General features: G+C 37.2%; 2 protein-coding genes across 4 annotated transcripts; one reads left to right on the top strand and one right to left on the bottom strand.

Annotated features, from left to right (window-relative positions):
• Positions 1 to 999: 999 nt before the first annotated feature.
• LOC127166039 (uncharacterized) lies at positions 1000 to 11906 on the top strand. Of its 2 annotated transcripts, none has more exons than XM_051111105.1 (19): positions 1000 to 1188; positions 1339 to 1391; positions 1480 to 1569; positions 1930 to 2054; positions 2761 to 2904; positions 3011 to 3079; positions 5974 to 6162; positions 6249 to 6345; positions 6497 to 6714; positions 6848 to 7001; positions 7196 to 7404; positions 7514 to 7631; positions 8110 to 8318; positions 8440 to 8554; positions 10044 to 10213; positions 10455 to 10552; positions 10901 to 11034; positions 11533 to 11578; positions 11760 to 11906. In XM_051111105.1, exons 1-18 carry the CDS (start codon positions 1160 to 1162, stop codon positions 11565 to 11567), a joined length of 2256 nt encoding a protein of 751 aa, XP_050967062.1. In that variant the 5' UTR covers positions 1000 to 1159; the 3' UTR covers positions 11568 to 11578; positions 11760 to 11906. The 2 variants fall into 2 exon arrangements, with proteins under 2 accessions (XP_050967062.1, XP_050967063.1); XM_051111106.1 differs by having other exon boundaries at positions 1933 to 2054.
• On the bottom strand, positions 10762 to 21126 carry arhgef15a (Rho guanine nucleotide exchange factor (GEF) 15). 2 transcript variants are annotated; one of them, XM_051111104.1, is made up of 16 exons: positions 20968 to 21126; positions 20308 to 20883; positions 18908 to 19636; positions 18519 to 18573; positions 16714 to 16778; positions 16366 to 16613; positions 16099 to 16259; positions 15819 to 15971; positions 15570 to 15699; positions 15370 to 15444; positions 14761 to 14853; positions 13905 to 14059; positions 13306 to 13473; positions 13114 to 13193; positions 12392 to 12496; positions 10762 to 12295 (listed from the first exon to the last, which is right to left on the bottom strand). In XM_051111104.1, the coding sequence occupies exons 2-16, from the start codon at positions 20690 to 20692 to the stop codon at positions 12144 to 12146; spliced, it is 2754 nt and encodes a 917-aa protein (XP_050967061.1). In that variant the 5' UTR covers positions 20693 to 20883; positions 20968 to 21126; the 3' UTR covers positions 10762 to 12143. The 2 variants fall into 2 exon arrangements, with proteins under 2 accessions (XP_050967061.1, XP_050967060.1); XM_051111103.1 differs by having other exon boundaries at positions 20308 to 21126.
• Between the last annotated feature and the right edge of the window lie 692 nt (positions 21127 to 21818).

Below are 21818 nucleotides of genomic sequence, written 5' to 3' on the forward strand. Positions count from 1 at the left end.
ACTAATCAATGTTACCACAGATGCTTGCTCTAACATAAATATTTATTGTAGGTCTTTGTCTCTTAAAAAAAAAAAAAACATAAGATGCATTTTAGACAATGAAAATATAAATCCCCAGCAATTTGCCTATTTTCCTACTTTATCTATAGCATTTTGGACTTTCCAAAATGTTTCCTTTCTACGTGATTTAAGTTTTATTTTCTCTTTCATAATGCAGCATCAACCTGCATATGAAGAGTTCAGATGAAAAATCAGCTAAAAACTATCTCGGTCAAAAATGAGATAATGATACTGAGTGAATGCTTCTGACACATAGTATCCGTCCATCAAATACTTTTACTTCAAACTCGCTAAATTCCAGCCTCAGCCCAATCAGAAGTACCAGTACTTACACAGAAACCTATACAAAGTAGCCACTTCATAAATTGATCCTATCTCAGGTTGCACTAGGAATAAAGCTTTACAGTGTACAGTAATTAGGCCTACTACAATTAATTTACATTACATTTGCATGTTTCATATCTTGATAAAAATGTCACACAATCAAGTCATAAACATATTTACAGTAGGCCCTATATTTATTTGTAACGTTTCTGTATTAAAAAGTAACAGATCATTCAGATATGTTCATATAAAAATTCTCACTTCTGGTTCATCTTATTGGTTCTCAGTTAAATGAGTCGCTAGCTTTAGCTAGTACTATTTATGAATTCAGGTGTGCTTTTTCACTATGGTCGCAAGTCGTTACCAATAGAGTTAGGTGGAATTTGCGACTATAGTTATAACGATGCTTTTGAGAAACGCACACCAGATTGCTTCTGTGAGCAGATTCAACCAATTTATTGAAAAGATTCTACTCAAAAGAATATTGTTTATCAAAAGAACTGTACTAGAAGTTTATGAGCTTCAATCGGGTGTCAAGTGCAAAAAAAACTTCCGCTATAACGTGCTTAGAAAAAGCAAAACAAAAGAGGACCACGTGATTTAACCTAATTGATTAACTAAGCCAATCTGACAGGTGCTCTTCCCAGTCAAAACGAAGTGCCATGCGACTGCTGATCTATTGAAACGAAAACACTTGAGATCATCGGGTTAAAAATTTTGGAGAATCATTTTTGCTCTACTCAAGTTCACATACAGTTGGCAGATTTTTTTCTTTATGGTCATGTATTACGTTTATTTGCTGTGGTGAGTTTTGCTTTGTCCCTAATAATGAAACTTTTCAATATATTTTGAAGACGTTATATTGCTGAGATTATAGATTTCTGTTGTCTTGTTTTGCGTTGCCTTTTACCTATACATTAAAAATGTAAAATTGTGAAATGTTGCGTTTTTCAGGTTTCTTTTGTTTGGTTTATGTCCTATCTTCGTTCCTGATTCCATACCTATTGGTAAGAAAATCGAATGTTTTTCTATAAACATTTGCACTATGGACAATACAAAGTGATATGCTAGTCTAAAAGATGTGTTTGTTTTTAGGTATGTTCAGGACAGAGTGCCATGATCGTCATTTCTGGTTGTCTGTCAACTCAAATTTCCTAGGTCACAAATTTAGGTTTGATGTTCAAGGTATTTTTTTTTTTACTCCTCAATCTCCTTGCTTTGACTGAATGTTTTTTATTGTTAAATTGTAAGACACCTAGCTACATAACCTGAGTTCGTCCTGGTTTGAAGTATGATAGGTGGGTGAATAAAGGGAATCTAGGACAGTTTTGTCATTTTGACTGCAACTGTAAAGTCACCACAACACTTGATAACCAACAAATGATACCTTAATAACAGGGCAAAACAACTACTTTATGATTTTCTTGACCTTATTCGTAATACGGAAGTAGACTGACTTATGATGGAGCAAAAGCATTGCCCTGATTACCCTAATTCACCCTGTAACTGGTAACAGAAATTATGTAATTTTATTTACTCTTACAGCAGATTCTGAGGTCCATGAGGTTTCTGGTCAGTGGGCAGCAGAGTGTGGCTATACTATGGCTTTTGACTCCTGGGGTGACCTGCTGCTGCGTGTTTCCTACCTGGCCTGTCTAGTGGAGAACCAGGTGAGAAACACATAAGAAAGGTCACCCAAAATGAGGCTTTTCCGAACATTGGTTAACTGTAAATGGTTTGACATTGTATTAAATTTAACTGTGTTTTACAGTAAATTTAATTTTTCGCAAGAAAAAAAAATGAATTGGCATATAATTTATGGTGAAAACAGTGAAAGGATATTCCCATAAATCCCTGCATGACATCACATATGTTTTATGTTTTATTTAAATACGTTTGTTGTTGTGTTGTTTTGTTTGTTTGTTTTGTTTGTTTTTATGTAGTTATCAGTAATACTGATGTGTTAAGTTTATTGAATTATTGCAGTGTTGTGTGTTCCCTTGAAGGTGTTCTGACTTGATGTGTACGTCCCTGTGCACTGTCTATATACGAGTATTAGCCATGTTTTATAGTCAGGATGGCTGATTTCAGAAATCATTTGCCTTTCTATTTTACCACAATATGCCGTCACATTATATGTGATAACCATTGTTGCTTGTTGTTGTTGTTGTTGTTGTTGTTGTTGTTGTTGTTGTTGTTGTTGTGTGTGTTTTTTTTTTTTTTTTTTTTTTTTTGTTTTTTTTGTTTTTTTTTTTTTTTTTTTCAGTGAATATCCAGCAACTACAGACGGGATATTTTTATGGTGATAAAATTACGTTGTATGACAACTGATAAACTTTAGAGTACAATAGCAGTGTTGATTACTTTTTGTTTCAGAGGGAGACTGAATTTCGGTTGATGGTGTGGTTTATAAATCAGGACTCAAATGGGGAAGAGAAATCCTACCCTTTACTGCTCATCTGCCCTCTTCAAGTCCCATGGGGACCTCGGGAGCTTGTCTGTGAGCAGAACTACATAGAGGTGGAACAAATATCTTATCTTTCATGTTATCAAGTGTAAATTTCCTGATGTAAACAAAATGTTGTGTGGAAACGCAAGTTCTGTGGTGCTTTCTCATTCCCCCCAGGTGTCTGTGCTGAAACTTCCGCCTCCTGATAATTACGTAGGCACACCATGGGTAACACCAGCCCCTGTGGTAAGAGACTCTGAGCATTTTTACTGTTATAATGAATGTATTTGAATAATCCACTTTATATCATTGCTACCAGCACCTGTGAATTGAATTAATAGAATTACCTTTCATCGATTGATCAAAAACGTGGTCAAATCCTAAGACAGTCTTGCACCATTGATTGAACTAGGCTTGCTATAAAGTCAGAGGAGAACTGGATTTTGCTGCGTGGAACGAGGTTCTTCCAATGTATTTTTAATTGCTACAACCAAAACCTCTGGCTCTATTTAAATGACCAAAATCTTGACCAAATTATAAACAATATGTTTGCTATAATATTTAAATAATTTTCAACCATAATAACGAATGGCATCATGTAGTGTTTTGGCTTAGAATCAGAGATGCCACTAATTGAAATTAAAGTCATAACCTATATTTCTCAAATTTTTATCTTAAATGACTGCTAATTAAATTTGGAAAATATTACGTTTTAATAAATAAATAGTTTATATATCTCATTTGCCTGAACACTCTGACATGTACCTAATGCACTACAGCATTATGTGCTAGACTAGTGCAGTATAGCAAGATCTAAAATCTGGAGGATCACCTGTATCATTGTTTTATTTTAAGGCAAGATAACATTATGTCTTTCTGTAAAGCTGCTGTGAAATGATTTTTTTTATGACTTTACGACTATGTTGGGCCACTCAAACATTGCAGTTCTGTTTGGTTCTGCTGTTGATGCACATTATTATATGATATATTTATATTTATATTTATATTTATATTACAGTATTTATATTTATATTTATATTACCTGTGAAAAAGTTAGGACATCCTATTGAATTCCATGGTTTTCCGTATCAGGACATCACAAAAAAAAAAGATCCTTGGCTGGTCTTAAAAATTCGAAAATAAAACCTCAGATGAGCAACAACACATGACAAATTGCATCGTGTCATTATTTACTGAACAAAAATAAAGCCAAAATGGAAAAGCCATGTGTGACAAAGATGGACACAGTTACTGTTAACATTGGAATTAAGAGGGTAAATAACAGTCAAACACTGCTAATCAAATACCTTTGATTAACTGATCATCAGCAAGTCTGAGCGCCTCTATGAAAGCATAAGCTTTGGCAGTTTGCTGGTCTGGAGCCTTCAGGTGTGTGTTAACACAATGCCAAGGAGGTAAGACATGAGCAATCATCTTAAAGAAACAATTGTTGGTGCCATCAATCTGAGAAGAAGTAATACGGCCATTTACAAACAATTTGAAGTTTATTCACAAGTGGAAGACATTTAAAACGGACACTTCTTCTTCCAGGAGGTTGTGGCTAGAAGGGATACAGCTCAGACCGAAAACTAACAATGAAATGAATTGTTCTACCTGTTGGACGTCTACACCTACCCCAACCCTAAACTTCGCCCTTACTATAATACAAAAACAGTTTTATTGTTGTATGTGACAAAAATAACGTTAGTTATTAAAAACATGTTAAATGATAAAGTTCATGACAATACCATTAGAAAAATATGAGACAAAATGGCATGTTCGGAAGGCTTGGCAGAAGAAAGCCTATTCTATCAAAAAAAAAAAAAACAAAAACAAAAACATTGCAGCACGGTTTAGGTCTGCAAAGTTGCGTCTGAACAAAACACAAGTCTTCTAGAATAATGTCCTTTGAACAGACGAGACCAAAGTGGAGAAGTTATCTCCATAATGCACAGCGCCAAGTTTGGTGAAAACCTAAAGAGCATATCAGCAGAAACATCTCATACAAAAAGACAAGCTTGCTGGAGGAGGGCTGATATTTTTGGGCTTGTTTTGTAGCCACAGGACCTGGGCACCTCACAGTCATTGAGTTGGCCATGAGCTCCTCTGTATATCGAAGTATTCTAGAGTCAAATGTGTGGGCATCTGTCCAACATCTAAAGTTGGGCCAAAGTTGGGTCATGCAACAGGAGAATGATCCCAAGCACACCAGTAAATTTACAACAGAATGGCTGAAAAGAAAAGAATCAAGGTGTTGCAATAGCCCAGTCCAAGTCCAGAGCTCATCCTGACTCAAATGCTGTAATGAGAGCTGTGCATCAGCAAATGCCCAAAAACCTCGATAAACTGGAACAACGTTGAAAAGGAGAGTGGTCCAAATTCCTCCAGAACAATGTGATAATGCTTCAAGTTATTGCTGCTAAAAGTGGATCTACAGGCAATGGACTCATAGGGTGTCCTAACTTTGTCACGCATGGCCTTTCCCTCTTGGCTGTATTTTTCTTAAATAAATAATGACACTGTGTGATTTGTCATGCGATGATGTTTAACTGAGGATTTATTTTCCAAATTTTAAGACCTGCCAAGGACCAGATATTTATAATGTCCTGATACAGAAAACCATGAAATTCAATAGGGTGTCCTAACTTTTCACATGACTAATATCTCATATTTATATATGTATATATATATATATATATATATATATTCAATGTAACTTCACCTTTCAGCCTCATGGGACAATAACCTATTACTTAAATGCAATAGCAAATGACAGTGCCACAATAGCAAATGATCCAATCAATTCCTGATGGACAAAATCATGTTCCACCCATTTTTATTTTTCCTTGTTTGAGAAGTTATTTCATTCAGATATGTCACAATAGAGGACAAGATGATCACAACTTCCATTTTATACTGACTTTAATGGTCTCCTAGTCTCCTGTGAGGGCTAGGTTTAGGTGTAGGGTAGGTGTAGGGTGATAGAAAATACGGTTTGTACAGTATAAAAACCATTACGCCTATGGAATGTCCCCATAAAACATGTAAACCCAACATGTGTGTGTGTGTGTGTGTGTGTGTGTGTTTTGGGTGAGGCCCATAAGCTATCAAATGCGTATTATGTTTTCTGGTCTTCTTAGGAGTTGGGTGAGGGTCTGAGGGAATGGAGGGTGGTGTTCCGTATACCAGCACCGAGTCAGGAGGGTGGCATAAGGGAGGAGACTGTTCCAGTGAGAATGGCACACTTGTTGGGCTACCACATTAACACCACCGACTCTCGCATCCTCCTGCGTTGTGCCTACGGATCCAAACTGGCATACACGCAACAGGTCGGGGATGGTTTTTAGATGCAAGCCTAAATTTCATTTTCAGAATGGGAAATTATGAAAATCACATTTTGTCTGAATGGTTTCAGTGGGGTGAGACTGACGTGGAAGTGGTCAGTGCAACCATCTTGTACAAGATCAAATGGACCCTGTTGACTGTGGACATGTCAGTGGCCTGCACCATGAGTATGTTGTTCTTGATGACCCCCATTTTTTCCAATTATGTAGCTCATAAACTGATGTACTACATGTCCAAACCTAATTATCTTTCATGCAAATGCTCTACTGAGCCCCTTAGTTATTTTCCAGCTTATCTCTTCCTCAAATCCTCTCTTAGGTCAGGCTCGAATGGATGGCTCTGATGTATTGTGGTCACTACCACGTGACCTCCCCACTCTGGTCCATCTTCCCTTCATAGAAAAGGGTCTTAAGTTGGGTGTTGGGGGGCAGTACCTGTCTGAGTGTGTTGCCCACCAGCGTGGTTACATGATTCACAACAACAATAGAACTCTGGAGATCCGTATTCCATTTGGAGCTGAAGGAGGATTCATCAAGGTACCCCAGAAATCATCTTAACTCGGTGTTTAGCTGAAAAGTATAACATTTTCCACTTTTTCAATTACTCAAGTATGAACATTTTGAATTTAGTGTTTCTGTTACAACCATCTTTTTTCCTGTGCTTGGTCAGAGTCACGTGATTGATGGACTGTACTCTCAGTCATATTTTGTGGATGTTTTCCTACTGCGCGAATGGGAGGATACAGCATGGAGTCTGACTCAGCAGCGGACATTCAGAGCACTTTTTATTTATCACCTGCCCCGACCAGTCACACTTATTAATAGTGAGAACACAAACCAATCTGCTTGCACCCTGTTCTCTAACTGCTACATGTTACTTTTGTCTTTTATGGCCAGACTTTTGACTATCAACGTGAAGTCTGGTCCACTTTGCATTCTGGCAAATAACTGCCTACTTGCAGAAGACAAGACCATCTGACTGGTGTTTGTATGTGTGTGTCTCTTTTTGCCATTGTAGAGACTGTTCCTTCACAGAGGGAGTTTTCCATCTCATTGTGCTGTTTTCCTCATGATGTTTCTTTGGGGAATGTGACTGTAGCAGGCCAGCCAGTGCTCTGGGAGGAAATGGAAAGGAATGGAGTTCGTCTCTCTCAAAATCCATTTCCCAATAACACCTACATGTATTTGTTTCAGATGCCCTTTTCTCATCCACTCATTTCACAAACGGTAATATATCACATGCACTGTTTGCCAGTGTTTTAATTGATATTTTAACAAGGAATGCCTCCCTCCCTCTTTTAATAAGGAATGCTTCCCTCCCTCTTTGTTGGTTTAGTATTTAGGAGACCGGTTTAGGAAATACACTCTTTATGGAGTCTTTTCCTTCATTATGTTTCCTGATGGAGAGATCTACAACTATTCTGCTACTGTTGAGGCAAAGCTGCAGGATGTTGGTATGTAATGTTTGGCTTTATGCAGAAACGTTGGTAAAATAAAGAATCTTCTTTGCAAGTGAGTGTGTGGTTACATGTCTTTATGAAACGTTGGTGTTTTCTGACCTGCACCTCGTATGGTGTGCGTATGCTTATCTATTTCATTAAAAATATTCTCATACATTGAATGTTATTGCATACTATTTTGCGAAATAGTACACTGAGCATATACACTGTAATGCAAAAGTACACTGAGGTGCACAACTGAGTACTAGTGAAACCAAACTCAAACCACTTCCTGCATGTAGTCTCTGGTTCAGTACTGCGGTCCTCATGATAGTGTTCACATTACCAGGTATTTATGGGAATCATACTCTGTTTTAAACTCCGCTTTCAGTGTGAAAGTGTCCTAAAAAATGTGAATACAAAACACAAGGAAAAAGTCCCAAGTACAATTCCAGAATGCATTTGTTTTACCTGTGTCTTTTATGTCTCTCAGTCTTGCCCAAGCTTGAAGGCGATTGTACAATCCAGGGTGTGCGTACATTGGCTTACTACGGTAATATAGACTCCTCTGAGTGGAGTTTGTATGTAGGAGGGATGAAGCTTGACTGGGAGCTGGTGGAGCTTGGGGGATTTTCTCTGGATCCCCATGAGCTCTACCTTAGCCTGGAAATTCCACTCTATGCGCCTGGTATGGCCTATGAGGTACAGGAAATGCCCAAGACCAGTTATTATTTATTTGAAGTAGATGTAGCAACAAGATTGGTATGAACTGTAATAATTTTAAGACTGAAAGATCAATGTAATGCTTTCCTCTGTCTCTTAGGGCTTGGGACTGCAAGGTCTGTTAGTGAGTGTGCTGGTGAGTTTAGTTCATCTGGAAACAGCAGAAGAACAGACTCACGTGCAGCGCTGTGTGTTCCCTGTGAAAGAGTTATTGGGTAATTTATAGAAACTATTGTATTCTTGATGGACACTTTATCCATACATGATATGATGTCAGGAAATTATTGTATTAAAATATTTCTTGACATCATATGTGGTACTTGTCTAAACAGGCAAGTATGATGTGTAGTTTAATAACATAGGCTGCTTAATATCTATCTATCTATATATATATATATATATATATATATATATATATATATATATATATGTATATGTGTATGTACGCAATGTGTTCAGGAAAAAAAAAGAAAAAGAAAAAAAAAACAACCTCAAAATCGATGCTGAATCATTTCTTGATTCGTGTTGATATATATAGCAACACGAATCAAGAAATGATTCAGCATCGATTTTGAGGTTGTTGTTTTTTTTTGTTTTTTTTTTCTTTCCTGAACACATTGCGAATCTGTATAAGCTCAGAAGGCACTGCTTGCTTTACAAACAGCCGTGCTCTGCTTGTTCCCAAAACCTTACATGCACTTAAACCTAAAATAATTATTCATACAATTCGAAAAGATTGAAGTGAATTACAAGGGTGTTGACAGTTGGCTGTGTTTACATTTAATCTCGCTTCATAAAAGCATGCTGAGCCGAGGTGAAATTACAGGACTCACAAGTGCTCTTCAGCACTCTTCTTCGTGAGCGTGTTTATGCATGTATTAATGAACAATTCATCAAAGATGTTTTATCAAAACACATTAAACACTGTTTCCGATCATTAATCCGGTATGACAAAACGAGGAAAAATGTTATGATATTCTGACACACATTTCATAATTTAAATGACAGACAATTTTATTTTTAACGTTATTGTTTTTATTATTGCGCAATGTAACATTGTTATCATAATAAACACCTGTTGAATGACAATTTCATTGCTCTTTAATGTGATGTGCTTTGTATGCTATTCTTGCATATATATATTATATAATATAATATGATATGCAGTCGGAATATCATGACAACATTTTTCCTTATTTCGCCATACCCGATTAATGATTGGAAACATCAGAACCATCCCATGCTATGGGCATTGCCATTCATATAGGCTACAGTGGAAGTTATTTTTACACAACTACTCGACACTTACGGTTTTCGAATGCAGGCTGTGAAAAAGGCCTATCAATTCTAAAGAGAATCTGTTTTATACTGTACAAACCATATTTTCTGTAGCCCTGCACCAACACTGCACCTAAACCTACTCATCGGAGGAAATTGTTCTTTACTTTCTAAAAAAAACTCATTCTGTATGATTTATAAGCTTTTGTACCCATGGGGACCTCAATTTAGGTCCCCACCGTGACATGAGTCCCCATGAGTGGGTCTTCAGGTTTAAGTCCCCACCAAGATATATAACCAAACCCACACACACGCACATACACGTAGTAAACACAGTGTACAGTGCAGTAAACATTAAAAATTTTTTTGAAATAACTTTTCTTCTTTTTTTTTTTTTTTTTTTCTTCCTGTTTCTTCTCTGTACAGTGTGCCTGCCTGATGGAAGAATGGTGGTGATGATTGACACAGCTGGTGTTTCTCCCCCAGTGAACCCTAATCACACAGCCCTCTTGGATCCTGCCTGTAGACCACTGGAGACGGACAATTCCAGAGCCATATTCAGTTTCTCCATAGACTCCTGTGGCACTGTCGCAACAGTAAGAGTAGTTTCTAGTTTAATCGAGCTAGTGGAACACCTGTCTAAATTAACATTTAGATCCTTTTTCCCCCATTGAAAAGCTGTTAACGGTTTAAGCAGTTTCAGCTGTTGTTTATAATATTAAGATAAATATTCATCTTTTTGACAATTGTCAGTATTTCAAAACTTTGTTTTAATAGATATCACCTCTTTGCAGAAATCCATCTTTATAATTTATAAAATTTATCCTTAACCTGCAGCACGATGGTGATCAGGTGATTTACAGGAATGAGGTGAGAAACGTGCCTCCTTTTCCTCCACACCTAAGACCCCTCAGCCAACCTCAACCACGTTATAGGTAAACCCCCTTTATAATGGATTAATCATAAACTTGTAGCGCACAATTTGAGAGATGACTACTGTCTTCTGCCTAATGTTAGGAAGAAGTCACAGAAAAGACCAGAAATGCATTATAGAGAATGTTAAATGGATACTAAACAACTCGATAGGGCTATGATGTGGATTGACTGGATCCCTGAGTAATTAGGCAAATAAAATTTCAGATAAATTCTTTATTGAAGTTTGAAATTTAGGCCTCAGAAAAAATGTAGTTCAAGTGTATAAATGTATGAATCTGATAAAGTATATTTGTTTGTATATCCCACTATGTACATTAGTTAGTTTTGTGTCTTTCTGTTGGGTTTAGAGTTCCACTTGGCTGTGTCCATCCGGAAAATGGAAATCGCACTCTTTCCATCTACCTGCCATCCCATTCTCCCACACTTCTACCTATGAAACACACACACACACACTCTCATACAAGGCATCCAGAGGGCAAAGGTAAGGAACAGACCATACACTCACAAGATAACAATCCTAACAGGTATAAAACCTACTGAGATTGATACTTGGGCATTAGGATTTCTCTCAACATGCATTGGTTGTGAAACATGTCACAGGGCATGTCACATTTTGGTATTTGCCTACTTTGCCTTCTACCAAGTGATATATGAACTGACTGAAGTACTGTTGTAAACACGCAGCCTTTGCTCTCAGTAACAAAAGATATGGGAAGTATGGAGAAGGTGAATATCATTAGGGTAATATCATTAACATTAATTTATTGAAAGGTTAACATTTCTTTTTAAGTAGTACTTAGGATTATTTACATTGTAGAGGTTCAGCTAAGACAGTTTGGCAATCCTGACTATTACAGTGCATAATCCTTAATTGCAGTGCTGTTATCCGAAAGGCTAATAGGCTGTTAAGATTAATATAACTTTACGTACACCCATGCTTAAAGATTAATTAATTTCTTTATTCATTATACTCTTACAGATCAAAAAATGTACTCACTGCCAGTTGGAGGATGACACCCCTAAAGGTAATTGTTTATACTTTTGAAAAGAAATTAAATGTGCTAGAAGTATTAACTAAGGCTAAATCTGCCCTTTTTTTGAAGAAATTTTACTCATATTGGTAAACATTGTATTGGGTGACCTTTGAATAGGGTGTTCTGCATAGGCATTGATTATCAAGAACCTCTGTGTTATGCTTTATCCAAGGCGATAGGTGTCAGTAAAGTTGAAGAAGACTAGCAAAAAACTTGCCTGCACTGTGTCTATGGAGCTGAAGTTGGAGCCTGACAGCATAATGGAACGGGCTTGTCCTGTTAGTCACCTCATGACAACAGCAGATCTGTCCAATAAAATTTATTTGTCACAATCCAGGCTTCCTTCTGAACCTTTTTAAAAACTTCTTGATGTTCATTAAAGATAATGATAGTAAGGGGATTACTAATTAGCCCAAGCTTCCTGCTTCAATAGGAAATGAATGTGTGTGCCAGACAATTTCATAGTCTTTGTGTGTGTGTGTGTGTGTGTGTGGGTGAGTGACAGGAAGCTATTGGAGACTAAGGGCAAATAAGATCAGCAGCAAGGACATAAGAATCAACTTGGAGTGTTCAGACTGGTTGCTTGTGCGATTTGGTACTTCTCCCTCACGTTCCGCCGTCTCTGGTGATCAGTGGTTACTTCAAATGTATTCTCTGCTGGAAACCAGCCCTTCTTTCCATCAGAGAGACGCATACCTTCATACCAACCTTAATGAGCAAAATGGAAATCAATTTTAGTTTTGATTTATAAAAAAAAAAAAAAAAAAAAAAAAAAAAGGGGGGGGGATTTTATTTTAACTGTACCTTCACTGGTTTTGCGCAGCACATTGATGACATCAGATGGCTCCAGACTAAGCTCGTCTGCCTGTTTTGCTACATAATGACTGATACACTGCACTTGAGGACAGTCTGATTGACAGACAGACAGACACACACACACACACACACGTTTGTTTTTGTGAATTGTGGGGACTTTCCATAGACTTCTATAGTTTTTATACTGACCAAACGATATTGTCTATCCCCTAACCCAATCCTAACCCTAAACCTAGCCCTCACAGAAAACATGTTTGTATCGTTACACTTTCAGATAAACACCATTTACTATTTTTAATAATTTTTAACATTGTGGGGACCCACAAAATTTCAGGTTTTACTATTTGGTCCCCACAATGTAGCAAAAACTAGTACAACCACACAATATAGCTCATTATATACTGTGTATAAACTATATATGGAGAATAAACTGTCTCTTAAGGAGACCTTATCCAGAATATAATTCCGCTAAGTGTTTTTTTTTTTTTTTTTTTTTTTTAAACAGACCCACCATTCACTTTCACTGTATGGAAATCAAATGTTCTGCTGTGTTCCATGGCAAAATGTTTAACATTTGGGCATATATAGTATACAGTAGCATGAATGAGCAATTATTTACAATTTGGAAGAGAAATTCCATTAAAAGATAATGCTACTGCATTGTATGATGTTCTCCACAGTGTCTGTGAGGTAATGAATTGAAACCTCACCCCAGTCCTCATAAATCTTTTCCTCCCCGAGTGCTGCTTTAATCGATGGGAAAGCAGCCATCCACCTATGCATATCTGACCTGGGAAGAGGGTGTTAAAAAGAATGAGACAGGTCAGAATGATAAAAATGTAAATGACAGTGATTTCTGTCTGGCTAGTATGAATAAAACTGCTGAGCTATATGCATTTTACTCTGTATTAGCCTTGAGCAAGTGTTCACAGGTGCTACCCCGATGGTTTTCCAGGAGGGTCAAACAGAAACAGTGATCCAAGTGTTGTCCAAGATTGTTTTCTGTGGCTTGTACCTGAACCAGAGACCGATGAGCATGATCGATCACCACAAAGCGGTCTGGACAGCCACTGAGAGAGAAGAGAGTCAAAAAAGGTCAGGAGGTGATGACATGAGGTCAGAGATTCCTCAACTCACTTATTATATAAAGTGCCACAGGAACATTTGTTTATACTTGCACCTTGCAGATTATTTTAATTCAAAGTTTAACTAAATTAAAGTTAGAACTAAATTCATGAGTTAGTTCTTTGTAGCCTAACTGTATCTTTTTATGTCTGGTGATGGCACTTAGGCTTTAAAATTCATAAACTTTGTGAAGATTATCAAGAAGAACAAAAGGTGTAAGAATTATGAACTTTTATAAACTTTTATTGGTCACAGAGCTTTTAAAAAGAGTTTTTTTTTTAATTAAATAAGAGTGATCCATGGTTGGCCAGGTTCCATGTTGCCTCCAAGCCTCCAATCCCCCATCATCCCCCCTCAATAGCCATATGCCTCTAACCTTTTCTTTGTGGTAAGAATGAGAAGGTCATTGAAGAGGAACATGTACACGGGGGTACATTTGCTGCGGATGCTGAATAGAGATCCTCTTTTACACAGCACTTGTAGTTCTCCCTGTTTTTCTAGACAGCGTGTTTTAGAAACAATTGGAATGGCCTGTAGAAAACAAGAAACACAAATAGCCAAAATAACTGAATATTTCTTTTTGCATAATAAAATAATAATGTACATGGATCGGCCACAATATTAAAACCACTGACAGCTGAAGTGAATAATAATTGATTTTTTTTTTTTTTTTACAGTGGCACCTGGTAAGGGATGGGTCATATACGAAGTGCCAAAATGAACCTGGCGGTGGTCACGTGGTGCAGCTGTCACTGGTCCAAACTCTCAGAACATTCCGAGTTTACAAGTTGTAATTATGAGTTCAGGAGCATGTAAGGGCTTTGCCGTTGATAGTGTTGCCATAGAAATTCAGAGTTCAGAGTAGAATGTCACGTTTTCATCTCGGAATTACAACATGGCGTGAATGCAGCAGACAGCAAGTCAGCTCTTGAATTTAATTTGCTGGAAGCAGAAACAAGTGTATGGATCTCAGTGACTTAGACACTGACCAGTGTCTTGATGTCAGATTTCCACAAGACACTTTCAAATGTCTTTTGGAGTCCATGCTTTGACACAGCAGAGCAGTTTTGACAGTATTAGGGGACCTACGTGATATTAGGCGGCTAGTTTTAATATTGTTGCTGATGAGGTTCTCCAAATGTAGTGAAAGTGTTGGAAACTCAAATGTAAGAGTGTTTTTTTTTTTTTTTTTTTTTTCTTCATATGACTAGTGAAGTAATGCATTTACAGACCTTGAGTTTGTCAAACTCCAGCTTGTTAGAGATTTGAATGAGCTCCTCCATCTGTTTCATCTGCCCCACCTGGGTGTTTGCCTGCGTGATTAGCTATAATTAAGAATGATGACAAGTGAGATTTAGTGTTAGTTGCCCATTTCACATTTATTTCACTACAGGAGCATCAATATATATAATGTGAAGCTATTATGAAATCAGCAACATGACATAAACATAAAAAAAATAAAAAATAAAACGTCAAATATACCAGGGCAATACAACTCGCATCAGAATGAAGAATGAAATTCTTGCACTTTAATTATTTCTTTATTCTTTCACTGCTTATTAATGTTTTAAAATCTTTTTTCTGCAAAAATATGCAAATTGCATAGTGTATTGCAACTAAAATACAGATCATGCAGAAAATATCAAATAACTTGAACTTAAACAAATTATAGTGTAGGTTGTAAAAAATTATGAATTAATTAATATTTGTAAAACATTTTATAATATTAAAAATGTATTTTAAGATTTTAAAAACAGTGATTAAGATGTACACACTTCCATGTTTTCATCAGCACTCAGTCAATCAAATTCAAGGATCAATGTTGATTTTGATCATTTTACCTTAGACACTGAAGCCAGAGCCTTGGAAGCTGTTTCCTCCTCTTTAGTGCCCTTTGCAGTGCGCTTTTGAATATTCTACAAAAGGTTGAAACAAATCCAATAACTATTGTCTGGTCATTTCACTTTTACTGGAAAAATTACAGGAATTTCTTTTTTTAACAGTTTTTTTTTTTTTTTTTTTAACATTATATGTATTTTACCTGTATAAGGATTTTGATGCGTGTGATTCGCTGAAAGGGCAGAAGCATAAAGGATGTGAAAGGCAGACGTTTACAGAGTGGAGATGACTCTAGCCGCCTCATCACAAGAGAAAAATCTCTGTTACTCTCCCTGCCGGTACCACACATACACATAAACAACACATAAGCAACATGCCCTACAACAATGTTTAATTGTTTAAAATTGTTTGATGTGTAAATATTTAAATGTATAATGGGTAAAAGTCTCACATCAGTCTGCTGTAGGTCTTCTCTTGGTACTGCTGATTTCGGACATAATCAATAAAGACTGAGAAATGGTTCTCTGAGTGCTCATAAATGATGTCACACAAGTCAGATATCACCACACTCTCATCTACTCGCTTCAGCAGATCCCCTATAAACCTGAAAACAACAGAAATGTGCATTCATCCCCATGGCATAGTTATTGTTTGGCAGAGTGTAAATGAGTGATGACAGAATTGTCATTTCTTTCATTTGTCATCCTCTCGAACTTGTCTCTCTTTCTCACCTCTCACTGATTTCATAGACCTGCAAGAGGTTGGAAAAGAGGGCCTTCCTATCATGAATGACCAGAGTCTCATTGAGTTCCCGTGACCCCAGGAAGTGATCCTTCAGAACACGCAAGGAGCGCAGGTAGGAGGCCTCAGAGGTGAGCACCTCAAACATACTCTAAAAACACACGTAAAGTTTAAGAAAAGTAACAAAGCTGAATTTGGCAAAGAAAGTTGGCAAAGATGTAAAGTTATTTCTAATAGTGGTAAACTATTACTGTCACCTCTTGTCTCTGTTTTTCAGTGCGAGTGAGTTTATGTAACACTCCACTTTCCTTCACGACTGGTAAATCCTGCCAGAGTGTAATCTCTTCAGGGCCTCTCCTGGATCGGGTGCCAACCATCCCCAGCCCTCCGGGACCCTCAAGACCCAGGGTTTCACTAACACTCCTCCTGTTGCAGTCAGGGCTATCAGACTGGATCTGACTGGCTTCTTTCAAGACCTTTGCCTGGTAGATCTGATATAGAGGTTCTGAGGATGACACATTGTTTTCAAGAATGCTTGGTTGAACATCTGAAACGGATGAAAAATCTCTCTCTGTGTGTATTTTTCATTCATTTAATTATCTCACCGTAGTCACTGTTTGGCTCCCAGTCACTTGAGATTCTCCGTGGGCTTCCTGTTTTGTCACACATCCTGTAAGAAACCCACATCAGCTTAACATGGCAACAGCTAGTCAGAAATATAACCTCTCTTTTTTTCAAATCCGTAAAAGCTGGTATGTCAGGGAGATTTCAGAGAAAGAGGATGTGTAAATTAAGCTTTTAGACTACAACTTAAAAGATGTTGAAAATACAGTATAAAAGGAAATCAGAATAAATAGCTGTGAGGGTCATAAAAGTATGTATTCATTTTACATTTATGTACACTGACCAAAATTATAAACGCAACACTTTTGTTTTTGCACCCATTGCTGAACTTAAAGATCTAAGACTTTTTCTATGTACACAAAAGGCCTATTTCTCTCAAATATTGTTCACAAATCTGTCTGAATCTGTGTTATTGAGCGCTCCTCCTTTGCCGAGATAATCCATCCACCTCACAGGTGTGGCATATCAAGATGCTGATTAGACAGCATGATTATTGCACAGGTGTGCCATAGGCTGGCCACAATAAAAGGCCACTCTAAAACGTGCAGTTTTATCACACAACACAATGCCACAGCTGTCACAAGTTTTGACAGAGCGTGCAATTGGGATGCTGACTGCAGGAATGTCCACCAGAGCTGTTGCCCGTGAATTGAATGTTTATTTCTCTACCATATAAGCCGTCTCCAAAAGCGTTTTAGAGAATTTGGCAGTACATCCAACTGGCCTCACAACCGCAGACTACATGTAACCACACCAGCCCAGGACCTCCACATCCAGCATCTTCACCTCATCTGAGACCAGCCACCCGGACAGCTGCTGCAACAATCGGTTTGCATAACCAAAGAATTTCTGCACAAACTGTCAGAAACCGTCTCAGGGAAGCTCATCTGCATGCTCCTCGTCCTCATCTGGGTCTTGACCTGACTGCAGTATGGTGGGGTTTTGGTATCGGCAGGCATATGTTATGGACAATGAACAAAGGTGCATTTTATTGATGGTATTTTGAATGCACAGAGATACCGTGATGAGATCCTGAGGCCCATTGTTGTGCCATTTATCCACAACTATCACCTCATGTTGCAGCATGATAATGCATGGCCCCATGTTGCAAGGATCTATACACAAACCCCCCAACCAATACAATAAAACTGCACATTTTAGAGTGGCCTTTTATTGTGTCCAGCCTAAGGCACACCTATGCAATAATCATGCTGTCTAATCAGCATCTTGATATGCCACACCTGTGAAGTGGATGGATTATCTCGGCAAAGGAGTGCTCACTAACACAGACTTAGACAGATTTGTGAACAATATTTGAGAGAAATAGGCCTTTTGTGCGCATAGAAGAAGTTTTAGATCTTTGAGTTCAGCTCATGAAAAATGGGGGCAAAAACAAAATTTTTTATAATTTATAATTTTGGTCAGTGTACATTTTGACACATTTAAGTAACCAAAAAAGTTAGTTTGCAGAGTGCACTAAAAAGGTGGTCACAAACGGAAGTCATGATCATGTGAAGAGCTAACTGTAACTTCAGGCTGTCTCACTTCCCATTAGGAAAGATGTATTTGACAGTACATCAACAAAAGATTTCATTTTCATTTCATTACATTTGCACACAATATCAAAAACATTTAGTGTTTTCCTTACTACATCTTTAATATATCAGGACCAAAACCTACTGATAAACCTACTGAAAATGACTGCTAGAAATTCTTGAGCCCTCTTGAAATCATTAAATAATTTGCACACTTAATAAGAACAACTTATTGATGCTGTAAAACTTACGCATCCATGTCAATAGACTCCCACTCTTCAAAATCGCCATTTTCATAGCTCTCACCTAGAAAACAAACATGAAGCTTTTGAGAAATCTAGACGTATCAATATTAGGGTGGGGTCAGTATTAGGGCTGAGGCTAAGGGCTTCGACAGTGTTACTATATGGTAGACAATGTTTGGGTTTAGGATTATGTTTATTTGACATTTGAGACTGTTCATTTGTTCAAGTTCATTTGACAAGAATGTTTTTGTAGGATCAACACTGTGGCAAAACTGTGGCCACTACCTTTAAAAGTGCATATGCTAAAATACAGTCACATTTTTTTCTCTAATGAAACGGCGTTGTATGCTATGCTTTAGTAAAAAAGCAATCTTTAGAAATTCTACTGCACTCACCTGATGGGTTTGGCATAGATATGGGGCGAGACAATTTTCCATTCTTACTGCTGCTGGTGTTTCTGATTGGTAGACCGCCGCCTCGAAGAGAGACTACACATGCCAGCACTGGCTGGGAAGACCGTTTCTTTGTCTTTTGGTGGGATGGAGGATGTAAAGGAACTCGTGGGGGAGGTCGAGGGGGAACAGCGGGAGGGGTAACTTTATTGTCATTTGATGGCAAAATATCCAAATATATATTGGCATCGGTGTGCTCCAGCTGTGCATACTGTTGGGTATTTTGATACTCAGATGACTGATAAGTCCTTGGTGGTAAAGGGGGTTTGGAGTTTTGAATTGACTCATCAGCATATGCAAATCCATTTTCTGCTAATTTGTGAGGGCTGTGGTGAAGTAGAAAGCTTTGACAATTTATACATGGAGGAACCACTTTGGGTTTTGAATTGGGAGATGGGCTGTTCTGTGGACAACTGACTTCATTGCTGGTTTGGTGTAAAACATCCTTATTCCTCTGACTTTCTCTGTTTCGCTGTTTGTGATTCTTTTCAATTACAGTATCCATGTCATTTTTCTCTTTGTGTAAAGGTACCCAGACCAGTTTCATACCAGGCCTTTGAAGATGGCAGAGGCAATGACAGTGTTTCTCCTCTGAGTGGGTAGGAGGCGTAGTTGAGCCCTGATGATTCTCTATGGTGCTACTCACATTATTCACCTCACTGCCATCAGGAGCTGAGGGAAATAAGGGTAGACAGGTGCTTTATGAAGCTTATCAACAGACAGACAGACAGAATCTACTTTTTTCTTCACAGATTTTATTTTTTTTGTTCTGGTAAAATGGTATAATGTATTAAACAGAGCCGAGAGTTCTACATCCTTTTTAGTAGGTGAGAATATAATCAGATTAGCCAAGGTATTTAATAACCAGCCAGTGGCCCTTAATTAATTTGACTTTAAGACACACATTTAACACTGGACATCAAGTTGCAACTCAACAAAAATGTTATGTTGTACAAAAGTAAGCAACATTAAAATGTCACTTGAATTTAATTGGTTTTATGCTCTCAGCAGCCAATTCACTGCACATAACATGTTTATCCTGCTTGCAAGTTAACCTACATTTGGGTCAATGACAAAAACAAGGTTTTCAAAATAATAATAATAATAATAAAAATCATATGAAAACATTTTACAAACAAATCCTGTACCCATTGTATTTATGTTGGCTTTAAATGGTTTTAATTTAATGATTTAAACCTCCGTCATGTGACGTACATCACATAAACATACATCAATAATAGTAAGATCAAAATAAAAACAATCACATCATTCAGCATCATTTCATATTAAGGCATATACAATAAAGTACACACGATAGAAACAGATTTCAAAACGTTCACTACCTGATCGACTCACATCCACATCATTTACGGCTAGTTGAAGATTTCTTTCCTCCAGCATCTGTCCACTTTTTCTGAGTCTTGAAAATGAAGATATATCCTCTGTTTGGTCCTTTGTCCTGGGTGGACATGACAATCTAGCTCCAACTACTACAGACCTTCCATCTTGGCTCATATTTCTTCTTACTTTACTGTTGTAGTTTACTGCCGTTTGCTTGCTTGTTCCTTGTTCAAAGTTACGCAAAACATGAGCCACTCTGCTAGAGGAACCAAATTGGCTTGATTGGTGTGAAGCATTAAGGTTTGGTTTTGGTGGAATAGTAGGTTTTCCATTGGATGTGTTACAGACTGACTTATCCATCATTTGATGCTCCCAAATAATTTTCATGTCCAAGTGAGCAAGATTTACACATTAAAATCCAGAGACACACAGATGCACTAATATTAAAGTGCCAAACACAGCAACTGATGCAGCAAAATCCCTGATCGTGCTGATTTAAACATCAACATCCACGCTTGTGTCTTCTTGGTCAGTGAAGCTTGTTGTCGTCACACTCTGTTCGCTTGTCAGATCAATTACTTTTAAAAACAAGAAAAGAAGTTAATTTACCTTTCACTGAGCATTCAGAACTGCCACAGACAATATGTGAAGAAATATTTTACCATCTCCAGTGTGAGTTTTGTTAATAAATGTCACTAATAATGGTTACTTCTCCTTTCAGATCTTGTCCTCTGGCCTTTCACATGGCTTAAGAAGGAAGTAGGTCACCACACCAAATGGACTGTTGAATATTCAGTAACATACTGTATGGACAAAAAATAAGTGCAGTGTTACTTTGATTTGAAAGATTTTATATATAATCCAATTTTGCTAATTTCCAAAAGCATTGGAACACATAATGAAGATACTTCCAGAGGATTTTGGATGATTTTACTATTATATTATATTATATTATTGTTGTTTTATACATAGATCGCTATGGGAGCTGTATACCACAAAAAATAAATAAATAAAATAAAAACAAAACAAAACAAAAAAACACATGAATTTCCGTGTCTTGCTTTAACTTTGAACTGAAAACACCCAGTTCAACATTTCAGCAAAGCAGCTGATTTCAGACTGACCATAAAAGCACAGGACTCTACTTTCCTACATACAATTATTTTATTGTTATAGTCAAGTTAAGTTTAATAAGATTGCAATACAACCAAATGTATTATAAATCCAAAAAAAAATCAATGTGTTGACAAACAGTAAATGGAATATCTTTTGAAATGTCTAGAAAAATATATTTAACCATAAAGGTAAACAAGGATCTCACTTCCTCTATGACATGTAAACTGATATGTCATTACTTTTTCGGTTCCTTTATTTCCCATTTACTAGATTTAATTCCTCTTTTTATGCTAACATCCTCCATGACCAAAAATTCCCTTATGAAACTGCAAATGTACAAACACAGATAACATTATCAGTAATGTTACCTTATGTATATTACAATAATTTAGCCATC

The sequence above is a fragment of the Labeo rohita genome, chromosome 5 (assembly GCF_022985175.1).
Source record: "Labeo rohita strain BAU-BD-2019 chromosome 5, IGBB_LRoh.1.0, whole genome shotgun sequence".
Classification (NCBI taxonomy): domain Eukaryota; kingdom Metazoa; phylum Chordata; class Actinopteri; order Cypriniformes; family Cyprinidae; genus Labeo; species Labeo rohita.

What these genes read in the sequence shown, in the direction of transcription:
- LOC127166039 (XM_051111105.1), top strand. Translation starts at nt 1,160, where the DNA reads ATGGTCATGTATTACGTTTATTTGCTGTG. An exon ending in ATCCACTCATTTCACAAACG is followed by an intron (nt 7,405 to 7,513) that starts GTAATATATCAC and finishes TTGTTGGTTTAG; the next exon opens with TATTTAGGAGACCGGTTTAG. An exon ending in CCCTGTGAAAGAGTTATTGG is followed by an intron (nt 8,555 to 10,043) that starts GTAATTTATAGA and finishes TTCTCTGTACAG; the next exon opens with TGTGCCTGCCTGATGGAAGA.
- arhgef15a (XM_051111104.1), bottom strand. Translation starts at nt 20,692, where the DNA reads ATGAAAATTATTTGGGAGCATCAAATGATGGATAAGTCAGTCTGTAAC. An exon ending in AAGACCTACAGCAGACTGAT is followed by an intron (nt 15,700 to 15,818) that starts GTGAGACTTTTA and finishes TGGTACCGGCAG; the next exon opens with GGAGAGTAACAGAGATTTTT. An exon ending in TTGCTCAAGGCTAATACAGA is followed by an intron (nt 13,194 to 13,305) that starts GTAAAATGCATA and finishes CCCTCTTCCCAG; the next exon opens with GTCAGATATGCATAGGTGGA.